Genomic DNA, 14,811 nt, shown 5'->3' with positions numbered 1-14,811 from the left:
AAGACCAGGCAAGTCATGCAGTCGCAGGATCTCAGAAAGAAAACCGCAGCAAGGCTTCAGTATCTAGACCATCCACCGTAGGTAGTCGCTGCAGCAACGGGGGTAAGTGGGTTTGGGAGCTTGTGATACTGAACAAAGGATCCCGTCATCACAGCTCCAGTCCTCCAGATCCAGCAGGCAGGGTCCCGTCCACACCAGACACCCCGACGCCACGCCCACATCAAAGTCTGCAACAACTGACCTAGGGGATCCGGCATTCCACCCTTAACAGCCGCAGCAGAGTCAACCGCAGACAAGGTTTTTTCAGGAGCCTTTGCTCCCTCGTCCCTCTCGAGTACAGTCAGCAGGCTGTCCACCAAGGTGATGCGTTCCTCCAACCACTCCCTATCACCAGAACTGGTAAGCTTGGATCTAAGTAGCGACAGCCCTCATATGTAGATGGGTAAGCCGGGACAAAATACCTAGCCCTCTCTCGGCCAGTAGGCGGCGACTCCAACCAGTCCTCCTGACTATTTTCAAAAGTCTCCAACTTAGCCTCCAAAATAGGCCTCTGCTTCTGGAACGTCAAATCTCTAGGCCAGGTCGTGTCCAGTTTCCATATTATCACGCAGTTGCTTCCGCATGGACTCGCAGTCGGAAACCCGGATTAAGCCCACGAGCCAACAACTCAAAATGGAGATCCTCCTTCAGCAAGTATTCAGGCACCAGAGAGACAGGCATGATAACAAAGAGTAACAAAAAACTAACAAACAACACACTGACTCGAAGTCAAACGACTAAACAAAGCAATAACTAAGGCGACAAGTGAATAACTTAGTGAGACAACACACTCTCAGCAGGGTCCCCAGAATTCCTGCCGTCCACGAAACACGTCAGCGAATCCAAAATACCACAGCAAAACACTACACACCGTACCAGAACAAAACCAGAAAAAAAAACAACGAAGACAAGATATAACAAAAACACACAAGTAACAAGAATCCCGAAAATAATTAAGTTCACACACTTCCTGTAAGTCAGCGAAAAATAGCTCAGCGAGACGGCACAGGCGCAGGAAGTCAACTAACAACTTCAACTCGTGCCTCTCACCACCAGTGGCAAAACAAAAACCCCGGGCCCGCAGAGGGTAAAAACACGTAACCACGCTCTGCTACCATTTTGTTCCGAGTTAGTGAAAAATAACAGGAGGTCTCGGAAGCGCGCCCCTCCCCAAACTCGGAGCAAAGCATAAAAAACAATCACATGCCACTTAGTGGGAAAGAGAGACAAAGAGAGACAAGAATTCGAGTAAATGATATATAATTAATAGGTGTCAAACATTTCCATGCAAAATACAATTACTTCAGCACCACGGTGCACCGCGTAACTTAATAACTAAATAACAACAATCAATAGAATTCCAATAAAGACAAATAACATAATAAATAGAAACAATAACATAATAAATAAAAAATATAATATACTAAATAACATAATATCAGGTACGCATGTAGGAAAAAAATTATCTTTAAGAGGTAAGTGTTTATGAACTGAGGGGGGGAAAAGGTTGTAGAATTTCTAGGCCCACTATTTTTAAAAATAATTTGGTTTCAAGTTGGTAGCCGAAAATTAAAAAAAAAATATTTAAAGCCAATTTTCGAAGGAGGCGGGGGCTTAGTTGGCCTCCACGAATCCGAATTAAAGATGAAATCCTCCCCTTCAGTTCATGTAACTAAACTAAATAATACTGGCTAATATACTGGCCCTCCTCCAGATCTAACATCTGGCAGCGCTCCCTGCACCCCAGTCCTCGCAAGTTCAGTATAAGTTAAAAAAAAAAATTTTTAATCCAACCTTGTTACAGAAGAAATGAATGGGAGCACTACACTCCGGTTGGGATGCCGGTCCAATAGCGCTGGCAGGGCGCGGGCATTCAATTTTTCAGTTCGGGCAGACTCGCCGCACCAGTCCCGCTGACGCGGCACTCACGGGACCCTGCCGAAAGTCGGTGAAGTTAGCCAGCCATGGGGAAACGGGAAGAGCAGAGAACAACCAGAAACACAGTAGCTTCTCCGAACGTGTCTCCGAACAGTCTGACCGCTCCGAACAGTAGCCGGTGCCGGTGCCGGTGAACAGCTGGTCGGTAAACTAGTCAAGGTCAACCAGCTGACCTCAACCAATCAGTCCAACCAGGCAGAAAATCAATACTTGACGGAGTGACTCCCCCACCGACTGACAAGAGTGGCCGAGGTGGGAAAATAATAGACAAAAAATAAATTGCCCAAACTGAGCCCCGGCTCATTATATACAATGGTATACACAATGTAATAAATCAATAAAGTAACCTAAACAACCAAATGTATACACAATGTACAAACCTAATGAGCAAACTTAAATAAAAATTTAACATTCTTGTAAATAAAATTAAAACAAACACACTCGTAAATTAAAAGAAATATTTTCAAAAATAACTAGGGCCTCTAGAGGCAAGTGCCTGTGGAGAGGTTCCTTTTATAACAAAAATCTTTTTCAGCTCAAAGAAAATTTCAACAAAACTTTGATTTTTTTATAAGCTCGTAAACAAAATTGATTAAAAGTGTGCTGCTGCAGTTACAAAGCAAATGAAAATCCACTTAAATAAATTCAAACTAAAATTTACTGTTACCCTCTTTAATTAACTAGGAATCTATGCAGAGAAGAAAATCTAATTTATCAAAACCCAATAACTACTTCTTTAATGTTTTTGAAAATAACTTTATATTCTCACAACTAATAATTGAAGAAATTATACTAAACATTTTAGATCCCAAAAAACAATAACTATTTGAAAACAATGCTAAGTTAGGCTTTGGAACTGGTATTGGTTCTTGCTTTCTTAATTTGTTTTTGTAACTATTTTTTAATTCTGGTAAATTGCCACTTATGACATAAAATATTTTTAAAACTTTATAAACAAACATATATTCAAGGGGGAAAATATTTAAATCAATAAAAAGAGGAAAAGATTTCTCCATTCTTCGTTTTCGTTTAATCAACCTTATGAATTTCTTTTGTTGAGTTAGAAGTGGCTTTAGATTTGTTTCATAGGCTCCACCCCAACAAAATATTCCATAGTCAAGCCTACTATTGACCAAAGAGAAGTACAGCATTCTTAACACTTCTTTGGTGTAAATGTATTGTAAAAAATTAAAAAAATCTTAAAATATTGTTTAGTTTGCGTTTTAAAATTTCAATATGTGTCTTCCAGTTGATTTCTCTATCTAGCATGACTCCTAAATATTTTAAATTTTCGCACTGGGATACTACAGCACAGGTCTGTTGGCACTGAATGTTACTACACAAACAATTGACACATCGATACAAAATTGAATTACTAAAAATTTGCTGATCTGTTTTTAAACTAAAATTGATGTACTTAGTTTTATCTGGGCTTAAACCCTCCATCAGGCGCTTAAAATTAGAAACACCATCAGGCGCTCACGGAGGTTTCCTCCAGGCTAGCGAATAATGGATATCATAGTCATTTAAACTGTTTTTATTTGTTTAAATATTCATACGGATTTAATTACAAAGTAATATATTCATTTTTAGAAGTTAAATACTCTCTTATGTAATGAATTTTCAAAATAAGAAATTCAAAATCTTAAAAAATGTTATTTTATAGCAACAACATGATTTATTTTAAGGAATAATGCAATTAATTGTAAAAATGTTTAACCTACTGTAATAATATATGGAAATTAACTTAGTTTTTTTAACTTCTTACAAAAACAACTTACTTCAATTCTTGAGTAATGTAATACAATTCAATACAATGTAATGTCAATTATTACTCTGAAATAAAAATTTATTCTTTACTAAAATTCTTTTTAATACTACACAAAGTTTCAAAACATTTTCCTTCTGGTTATTATAACGACAATGTTCACTCCATAAACAGTACTGAAATGTTCCTTAGCACTCGGGTACTGTATTGACAAGTCTCTCGTCTTCATTCTCCATTTCACAAAATTCAAATAAAATATATTGTAAAACTTAAAAAGAAACCATCACAGGTCACACATTTAGGCACACACGGATTATTACTCCATAAAATCTAAACACAATAAGGCGCTCACGGAGATTTCGTCCAAGCACTACAAACACAACATCGGGCGCTCACGGAGGAATCGTCCAGTCTCGCACGGAAGTAGACGTCATACTGACAGATTTTGACCAAGATAAGCGGGAGGCTATTGTTTCGCTTCCCCGAAAGATGCTCGAGAAGTACACTGCGGGAAACGACTGCCAACATAAAAAAAGTAGTACTATTTTTAATAATAAAAAATACACGGAGGAAAACTCCGTTTAGCGCCCGATGTAGGGTTAATAACATGTTTATTTTTGAAAACCACCACTGCAGTGCTTTAAGGTCTGAATTCATCTCTTGCTCTATATCATCCCAATTATTTTTTACATACGATAAAGCTGTATCGTCTGCAAAAGATGTAATATTTCCATTTAAATTTGAATCTCAAAGATCATTTATGTAGATTATAAAAAGTACTGCACCTAAAACTGACCCTTGAGTTACGCCACATTGTATAAACCCAAAGTCACTAAATGAATTATTAATTTTGACACATTGTTTCTCTTTGTTAAATCGCTAACAAACCAAGAATAAATATTTCCCCGAATACCACATCCGTATAACTTTTGTAAAAGAATTGTGTGATCTACAGTATCAAACGCTTTTTTAATATCTAAAAATAAACCACTAACTTTCTGCCCTGAATTTATTCCTGTATACACATTATCCATGAAGCTTTTTAATGCTGCTTCAGTATTTAAACATAGAGTTGAAAGAGTATTTTGTTTCAAAACAATTTCCATAGCATAAAGAGTCGAAATTAGCAGGTTTTACTCTCTGTATATTTAATTGATTTACTATAGATAGAAAGAATGAATTAAACTCATTACAAATAACTTTAGAATCATGTACTAAATTACCATTTATATTTAGAGTTTGTATGGGAGTTCTTTGAGCCTTCTGTCCTGTCACCTCATTTAAAGCTTTCCATGTAGCATTGGAATTACCACTGCATTTCCTAAAAATATTTTTGTAATTATAATTCTTATTTCCATTTGTAATTTATTTCTGTATTTTTTGAAATGCAATTTCAGCTTTTCGTTATTTGGATGATTCTTTACTAATTGATACAGTTTGTTTTTATGTATGATTTTTTCTGCAAATGTAGTCGTTCATCCATGGTTTAATTTTAGAATAAATTTTACGATTTTCGGACGTTTGGATTTTACTTTCTGAAATTGATCTTTGAATAATTATTATGAAATGTCTCAAAAGCAGTCAATGGGTTTTGGTCATTATAAACCTCTGCCCAGCCGAGTGAATCAAGCCACGCTAGCAGATTGTCGTAGTCTAAGCGGTATGCCGGTGGGGAGGGGGGTTGGCAGAATCAGCTGTTCCATGACTGTCCTCTGCTCCCACACGCACACGCATGTTCACAATAATTAACCTGTGATCCGTTATGTTGGCGTCTATAACATCAACGTGAGGTAGCGTTCTGTCTTTGTTTGCTAGCCTTGCATAAACATGATCTATACAAGTAGAAGAGTCAGGTGTTGCTCTAGTTGGCTTGTTTAACAAACACTCGAATCCGTTTGAGGAAAGAATTGAATTATATTGATCTACAGCAGTATTAACTTCAAGCAAATTCAAGTTGGCGTCTCCGATAAAAAGGAAATTCTTTTTTGCATTAAAATTATTACTACTGTAAAAATGAGTATTTAATTCGTTCAAGAAAAATTGTTTACTAAAACTATGTAACCTGTAAATGGCATACAAACAAAACGTCAAAGATTTAAACTTAAAATCCAATGCTAATATATTGGCTAATTGAAGGTTATTTGGTTCACAGGAAATTATTCCTATATTCGACTTTACGAATATTGCAACCCCGCCTGCCCTTTGATCGTCATTGAATTTTGCAAAGTTTATGTAGTTTGGTATATAGTAATAATTAAGCTCGTTTTTGTCATTTATCCATATTTCTGACAGTATCATTATTTCAGGAAATAAATACCTACTTTTTAATTCTGCAATAAAAAAATCAAAGTTTGATCTCACACTACGTAGTAGTATTACTAAATTAAATATTTTATCCTCGTTAGGCAATATTCAAATTTTGAAAAGAAAAAAAAATATATGTATACTGCCTAAAAGATTAATATTTGTATTGTTGAAATATAATTTAGTAGCTAATTTTTAATATGACCTAATATGAAGAATTTAAATTATATGTCATCATAACCATTTTAAATCGTAAAAAAAAACAAAAGTGAACTTGCACATACATTGTTTACAGTTCATTGAAGGTCGTCTTGGCAGGTGATGACTTTGACAGGCGAGTTCTCTTCCTTCCTGAGAAAGATTTTCCCGTTCCTTACCCACAGGAACTTGAAGTCCTTCTCCTTCTGGACCCTTCTCGCCATGGCGTACAACCTCCGTCGGGCAGGGGACAGGGACTTGTTCACGTAAATCGGCCGATCGTCGCTCCTTCCGATGTGTCTGGTTGACAACGTCCTCTTCACGCGCCTCTTCTTCAGGAGTTCCTCCTTGTCAAACCTCCACACAAATTTTACAATGATTCCCGGTGGGTTGTCTCCGGTTTGCCTTCCAAGCCTTTTTTTATTTTGTATAAATTTCATTACATATGTTGAAAATTGTTGTTCTATGGCATTTATTGAAAATCCAATTATGAGATAACACAGGAGTAAGACAAAAATATTTAGAAATCTTTGTAGTATCAAGCTCAGTGTGGGAAAATTCTGAAAATTACTGATATTTATTTTAGATTAAGTAATTTTACTAGAAGGTTTTGGAGTGTCCAGTTAGAGACTCTAGATCCCCTGGTTTATGCTAGATGTAATCAATCCTGGGCACTTGGAGAGTGCTGATTTGTAAAACATCAAGAAATATAGCAGTCATAGTTATTTGATAGTAGTACTGTATTTAACTATATTAGAAATTATGTTAAGTTCACAAAACTTCCACATTCACTTTTTATATTTGGTACTTTTTATTCATCAAAGTATTTAAAATGTTTCATATAACTCTTCTTTTCTTGTTTTAAATTCCTCCTTTCTAAACACTGAGGTATGACCTTTTAGATTTTAAGAAATGTAGGAAAACATTCCAAAATTTTTTTTAATTATAGCGCAACTACATGAAGTGTAGACTATTATTTATTACTGCCAAGTAGTTAGTACAGTATAGTAGTCAAGAGTACTTTGCATATTTTTATTCTTTAATTTCCTGTAGATTGATTTTCGGGGACAATTTATGTGTTTCTTAAAGAGTATTTTGATGCAGAAAAGAGTGGTAAGAATCATTTCCAGTACTGGCTTTAGAGGGCCTTATAAGCAAAATTTTCAATCCCTTCAATTGCTACCGCTTCCTTTAATGTTTTTATATTTCAGTTTATTGTATTTCACCATGAACAGATTCATTTTCACATACAACTGTACATCAATATCCACTTCACAAACTAGTTTCAAAAAATCTCAATTGTATAGTTGTATTAATATTTACAACCACTATTCAGAGGATATAAAAAAAATTAAACATCTCTTAAACATTTAATACCACAAGTAAATTACTACACATTCTCAACTTTACAATTTTGAAGTTGCATGATGATAAAATGTTTGATTTTGAAAGGTTTTTCAAAAATAAAATTAATATTGGAAAATATGTAGTAATTTATTATGGTATTAAAGTAAAATCTTTCAAATGCTCCAAGAATCTTCATTTTTTTAACAGTTCAAAAAGGAGAAAACATATTTTCTTCAGGATCAATAATATAAATTCTTTGCAGTGATGGGATTTAGACTTATCTAGAGAATATTGTTTTCTGTTTTTCTAGTTCAATAAGATTTTAACATGTTATTTTTTTTTAATGAAAATGTCTTACATAAATTACAATTTTTGGCAATCCACCTAAATGAATGCATAATGCAATAAAGATCACCATGACAATGCCACCACTCGGAAATGGAGAAAGATATTACCACATTTTAACAAATACTTATTTTAAATGCCTGGCCCGGATACATTTTAAACATGAAAATTTGATAAATGCATATAACAACCCCTAAAATTGGTTTTTTTTGGAAACTATATTTTTGTGATTCTGCATGTCCTACCTAATTCAAAATATGTAACTACAAACAAGTAATAAATGGTTGAAAATTTGATATTGTTTCAAAATGGATATAAGTCTATCAAAAGATACACAGTAAATGTCTTCAATGCAATATAAAATGCAGAATGTTATTAACTCCACATTACAGGGTTATCTTTATATTCGAATAATGAATGGTCAACCAAAACTCGTTTTTAAAATAATTTTACTTCCCATTAGGGAAATAAAACAATTTAAAAAAAGAGTTTTAGTTGATCATTCATTATTCTAAAATACAGAATGTTTGAAAAAACAATATGGTTATTCAGTAATCATCGTAGTTAGGGGTAGTTATAATATTGTTGGTGTAGTAATATAGGAGTGGTTTGGTTGTTGTGTGCAAGCTAGTGGATGTGAGTTTTGCTGTAGTTGCTGTTTTTTCAGTTGTCATCACTGATGTAGCAATATACTCCATTTTAGTTGACCCTGGTTTGGTTTTAACTTTACTATTTTGTGTTGTTGGATCTTTTGTTGTTGCTAGAAGTTCAGAGGGCTGATATGTTGTGATTTTTTCTTCTTTCTTTCTAGTTCCAGTTGTCAGTTTCTCTGAATTTGTAGTCCTTAGAGGCTTGGTTGTGGAGGATGGTTGCTTAGTCGTTTTGGTGATCTGAGTAGATGCATAAAATGTCATCGCAGTGGCATGTGATTGTTGAGTTTTTGATGTGTCGAAAATCGGAATTAATTCACATTCATAAAAGCAATTGTCTTCATAATCAGATGTAGCTTTGACGCGAATCTTGGGATTGTATCTTTCTGGTGGCTCACATACAAGGGTGCAAGACGCATCAATAGTCATCTCGGCTATACTTTGTCTCTTCACTAGTCTGTGTCCTGTTATCTCCTGCCAATAAACATTACAGTAAGAGTATTTCAATCACTCTAGTATTTATTTTAATCAAATCATGTTTATTACGAACAGGTAAGATTGAGCATGATTTTATGCTATTGCCTACAAAGATTATTTAAGAAATTTGAGAAAATATTGAGTTTATTTTTTTATATAATAAAAACACATCTTGAAAGTCACCAGTTGCTTAGGATCAGACCATTCAGAATTTAGCTATATATTTAAACAACAATAAATATTGTAAAACTTAATGGTTTCTTTGGCTATGTAATGTTGAATAAGAAAATATATCATCATATTAAAATCTATTCGTTGCTGCACAGAAAAGTGGTGGTTATGTTTATCTGGTAAACAGTAGTTGTAAATAAATTGCATTACATATTAATATTAATAATCAAGTATTAAGTGATCTCTAACATTAATAATTAAAACACTTCATACATATTGATGTATCTTTTACCTTTTATAATTAAAGCATTAATGGCCCTCACTAAACTCAAATCATACCTTTAACCCAAATAGATTACTTACTATAAAGGCCTGTTCTGTATCTCTATTCTGTGTATTCCAGTAAAGAGAACATAGTAAATTAATTAATTGCATGAAAATACATACTTACATATTCTAGTATGTTTCCATTACTGTTTGTGACACACAACCATAAATTTGCTACATATATCAAACACAATTTCATATTCTATTATGTGTTGATCAAAAATTGATACCGATAAAATGTGTTTACAAATATTAAAGCAAAAAGGTTAAATAATAAGTTTTCAGTGTAATCACGTTTTACATTTAATTTTGGAACCAAAGCTGTATTCTGACAAATGGTGAGATGCAAACAATTACAAATGCAGAACATTAAATGATGATATACAACACAATACGTCTGATTAGTTCTAGATAAAAGTATTTATTGTGTCAATTATAATGAATAAAACTGAACAATATCTGCATTGTACATATGCTATTGTTTGGATTATTTATTTCAAGGGTTCTGTTGAAAACCTTGCACCAATTATGATTGCAAAAAATATATTATTTTCTCATACTAATGCTAGTTGTTCATAGAGCCTAAGTAATGTTCAGATAATCCTTTTTCTTAAGTCTTCTGCTATATATGGAATGTTGACCATGGCGCAAGTCACTGAACAAAGTATTTTGGAAAGGACAATTTATACACAATAGAGTTTTAAAGATGTAGTTTTACATATAAACTGCATTATTAAACAATTGTCTTCAAAATTTGTATTCAACCTTGTAATATAATGAAATGTGAAATTCTTTATTCACAATCATCAGGATTAGAAACATATCAATTTTCTTCTTAACAGTTAATTAAATTTAACATACAAAGATAAAAATATCTTCTTTTTAAAGAGTTGAGCCCTTATACATTGTCCCTCCAATTGATAACTTTAGGCTATAGAAAACTTTCCTAAAGCCAGGTCTGGAGTTTCTTCTTTAGGTCCTGTGGGCTTTTGCTCTAAATTTTCAGGTAGTGCATGCTACATCTTGATTCCATCATAAGATGGTTTTTTGATAGGTTGCTGTTCTGTGTCCAGGACGGTGGAAGTTGATTGCATGTCTTGTGTTCCGTCCATGCACATCTCTAGGCCTTGATAAGTCTCTAGTGACACGAAAGAGAATAGTTTCCAAGAAATATTTAGATATAACAGTAAGGATCTTCAAATCCTTGAGTGTGTTTCTGCAACATTCTCTTGGGTCTTTACCAGTCATCACATTGAAAGTCCTCTTTTGGAATTTCAATAAGTGTTTGCAGGTTGATACTTGAAGATCCATCCAAACATGACCAGAAGCCATCACAATCATATACTAGTCATATTGTGATGGCTCTGGAAAAGGGCATAATATGCTAATCTTGTAATTTTCTGGTGAACTGATTAATGAGATTCTCTTTATAGAAAATATCGCAGACCTTATAGTCTTTTGCATAGATTGTTTATATGACAAACTTCTCTATTAAAGAAAGTACTATATGTTTTATTCTTGTATTTATACGGTACAGAACCTATTCTTGTCTTTTCTGTCTTGTATTGATAACCTGTTCAGTATATATTTTGAGTTTATTTAACTTATAAGAAGAAGGGGAAATAAACAGGTTGTATAAGTAGACAATAGGCCATTTCTCTATTCATAAACATCAAGATTAGAATTGTCATTACAGAAATGAATTACAAGATTCAGAGAGATGTTGCTTGATGAGTTATCTTCAGAGAATCTGGAAGAGTGTTATGTTGTAGAAGTGAAAGTCTCCTTTTAGTCTGTCCAATTGTTACAGTATGCAGAATGGTTTTAAAAATAAATTATTCTACATCATTTTCATCAGCTTGTGTTCTAGCGAAGTGTGTATCCATTGTTTGTTTTTGATCAGATACAAACACAGTATGAATTTCGCTGTTTACAGTATTTGTTTGCTTGTTTTCAATTTATTGTTATGTAGTTACTAATTGCTAAAAATGATATTATTGGATGTATATATGGTTTATCTTTTCATAAAAGATATTCACTATTTTGCACTTTATATATATGTTCACTTCAATATTTTTGCCTGTTCTTGATGTGCTCGGATGTCCGGTATGCTGTTCGTCATTCACATCTCGGCCCTCTGAGAACATTTTGTACCACTGATAAATGTTGTTTTGGTTCAAGGTAGCTTCTTCATAAGCCACAGTCAACATTCGGAATGCATCCATGCACTTGATTTCATTTTTAACAGAAATCTGTTTTAAATTTTGATACAGATTCTTTGATCCATTATTTCAAATAGGCACAAATCGAAGATGAACCATGCTACATTCAAATCAGCTGTCATCAATTAACTGACATTCAAAATTACCAAACTTGTTGGCATATGTCAGAGACATGTGTACCAAAATAACGCCACAAAAAAGTTTAAAAACTAATATACATAACCCGCGGAAATTAAAAAATCACAATATATTTGTAACAGACCATGTATGTTGGACGCTCAGAGGATTAAGGGTTTCCCTGCAGCATTATCGTGGCCTTAATCTAGTAATATCTCTGATTGTTCTCTCTTGTATTATTAGTAGTACTGTTTGTGCTGTGTTTGAGCTGTGGTCATCCCCCCCCTTCACTAGTCAATCCATATCTAGGATGGGATTCAAAGACAGATTGATAAGCCGTTTTGCCACATCTTTATTGTTAATTTGTTTAATTCATTGTACAAAATAAAGGAGCTAAGTTTTAGGCAGTATTATCCACATGAGGCCTCCAGGATAGTTTGTTGTCTAGAGTCAGATCCAAGTATTTGGTTTAAGTAATCACATTTACCTCTGGAATAGTACTATGATAGTTTTGTAAGGGAGTAAAGATTAGCTGCTGTGTCATGCTTTTGTTTAGTACTAGATCATTTGTATGCCAGTATTGCTTTACCATATCTAAAGCTATGTAGGTATTGATCTCAAGTTGTACTTTATCTTTGTCAGCAAAAATAAGTGCAGTGTCGTTGGCATACATCGCAACCTTGCAGTGTCCTTTTAGATATTGTGGAAAGTAATTTATTAAAAGGTTGAAAAGCACTGGTCCTATGATAGATCCCCGAGGCACACCTCTAGTTACTGGAAGAGATTTTACTTTGTAAAGTGTCCTGTTGTTCCTGGAAGTGAGCTCTGCCAATTGTTTCATGTTGCTAAAGTGGCTCTTGAACTAGTTTACCTCTTTGCCATCAACTCCTAGTGATTTGAGTTTTTGTATTATTAAACCGTGTTCCAGACAGTCGAAGGCCTTACTGAAGTCAATGAGATGCTTGTGGCTATCCAGCCTTTGCCCAATGATACATTCCACTAGCCGAACGAAGTTCATTTTTATTTAGATGGTTTAGAAGTCTTTTCAGAATGACTCATTCTAAGATTTTAGAGAAGGTAGAAATTAGTGAAATGGGCTTGCAGCTGATTGGTTCATTTGTATGATAATTTTTATATCTTGGGTAAACTTTTGCACTTTTCATCCAGCTTCCTTGGATGAGAGATTTGTTGATTAAGCTTGTTAGTGTGATAAAAATTTCATGTTTGCATTATTTTACCAGTTTCTAAGAAAATTTATCTCCTGCTGAAGATTTTTACTTTAACCCATCAATTATTTTGCTAATTTGTCACAGTTGTGGAAGTGAATAGTCTTTAGTGAGAAGATATAGTGGAATGGACTTATTGTTCTTCTAGATGCCTTGTGAGTATAGTTGGTTAGCAAGTTTAGTTAGTATGTAGTGTTACCACTAAAACAACACTTTAGAAGAGATCACATTCACAGAAAGTGTTGTCTGTCAGCCATGTTCCATTATAATAATATACATTTATAAATAGGCGAAAGTGATATTGTACTAGCACACATACCCAGAGTCTTGAGCTTATAAATTAGTTATGTGACATACTGTTGTACTAATAGAGGTTTGATAATGACCCCGTGGTTTATGCAGGTTAAAATGAAAAAGAATTGTGTGATTTCATTGTAGGAGACAAGATGCCTAAAGACAGTCTAATAAAGAAAATTTACTGTGGTATAGATAATAATAGAAAATAAGGTAGTGCCATAGATACAGACAATTTTCAACATTAAACACCTTCTTGGAAAAAATTGTCCTTTAAGGTTTATAATGCTTCAACCTCTGATCCCAATTCTAGTATAGTCCAAGACTATATTTTTCAGCATCTAAATTTAAAATTTGAAACCCAATAGTGACAGACTCCAATAATAATAATACGACTCTTGGATGGTGTTTTTCTTCTGCTTGTATTAGAACATCCTGTAATGTGGGATACAAAACATTGCTACGCAGTAAATAAAACCATTCCACGTCACAAATAAAGTTATAGAGTAAAAATGCCTACTTGAAGGAAAGTAAAATAGATATACTTATTTTCTTTGAATTTGTATTAAATTAAAAAATTTAAGATGTACAAGAATCTACATTCGTAAAAATCTATACTGTGTATATTGTAATAGCAATATATTTTATTTTATTCTTATCTCTTAGAGACTTGTATACAGGGTGAGGCAGACCACCCGTACAGTACGTATAGCGGCCAGACCAAACGAGGTAGATTATTCGTAACAACTTAAACCCCCCTATTTCCAACCCAAAGAATTTGGAGAAATTATTTTGAAATCTCTAAAACTCCCCAAAAGGGTAAATTGGTTTTTGGAAAATTTTCAAATGTAAAGGTATGTTGAGTTATACCTCATTTTAAAGGTATTTCTTCACTGATTATTTTGATACAAAAAGTTTGAACCTATCTTGCCGCTTATGTACAGGGTACACCAAAACGTTAAAAAATCGGGGGTTTGTGGGTAAATTTATTGCAACTACCTGCACAAATGTAGAGAGACGATATTTTTATTGAAAACTAATGATGAGATGGCTTATCGAAAAATATCATCAAATGCCACCCTACCCCAAAATTTACACATTTTAAAAATACATAGAATTTTGAAATACTTAACAGCCCCAATCTAAAAAAAAATCAAATAGCAACCTAGGTTGTGTTGTACATCATTAGAAAGGTCTTTAAAAAATAAACATTTTCTACATTTAAAGTTTGTCTCTATCTCCAATGGTTTCAAAACTGTAGTACAAAAATAGATTTTTTAATAATTTTACTAAGTTAGTTTGTATTAATATCAAAATCTAATGAAACAAATGGAAAACAAGTTGGACTTTTAAGTATAATTTGTTTTTAAATAATGTAGTACAAAACA

The 14,811-nt window shown here is 33.6% G+C and overlaps 1 protein-coding gene across 1 annotated transcript; it reads right to left on the bottom strand.

Moving 5' to 3' along the window:
* Positions 1-7,909: 7,909 nt before the first annotated feature.
* On the bottom strand, positions 7,910-9,917 carry LOC124371417. The gene is made up of 2 exons (XM_046829751.1): positions 9,689-9,917; positions 7,910-9,063 (listed from the first exon to the last, which is right to left on the bottom strand). Exons 1-2 carry the CDS (start codon positions 9,761-9,763, stop codon positions 8,488-8,490), a joined length of 651 nt encoding a protein of 216 aa, XP_046685707.1. The 5' UTR covers positions 9,764-9,917; the 3' UTR covers positions 7,910-8,487.
* Between the last annotated feature and the right edge of the window lie 4,894 nt (positions 9,918-14,811).

The sequence above is a fragment of the Homalodisca vitripennis genome, chromosome 1 (genome assembly GCF_021130785.1).
Source record: "Homalodisca vitripennis isolate AUS2020 chromosome 1, UT_GWSS_2.1, whole genome shotgun sequence".
Lineage (NCBI taxonomy): Eukaryota > Metazoa > Arthropoda > Insecta > Hemiptera > Cicadellidae > Homalodisca > Homalodisca vitripennis.
The sequence above is the reverse complement of the archived record's forward strand: the minus strand, read 5'-3'. Positions and strand labels throughout refer to the sequence as shown.

Coding starts and splice junctions, on each gene's coding strand:
- LOC124371417 (XM_046829751.1), bottom strand. CDS start 9,763: ATGAAATTGTGTTTGATATATGTAGCAAATTTATGGTTGTGTGTCACA. Junction 9,064..9,688: donor ATGGAAACATACTAGAATAT/GTAAGTATGTAT, acceptor GTTTATTGGCAG/GAGATAACAGGACACAGACT.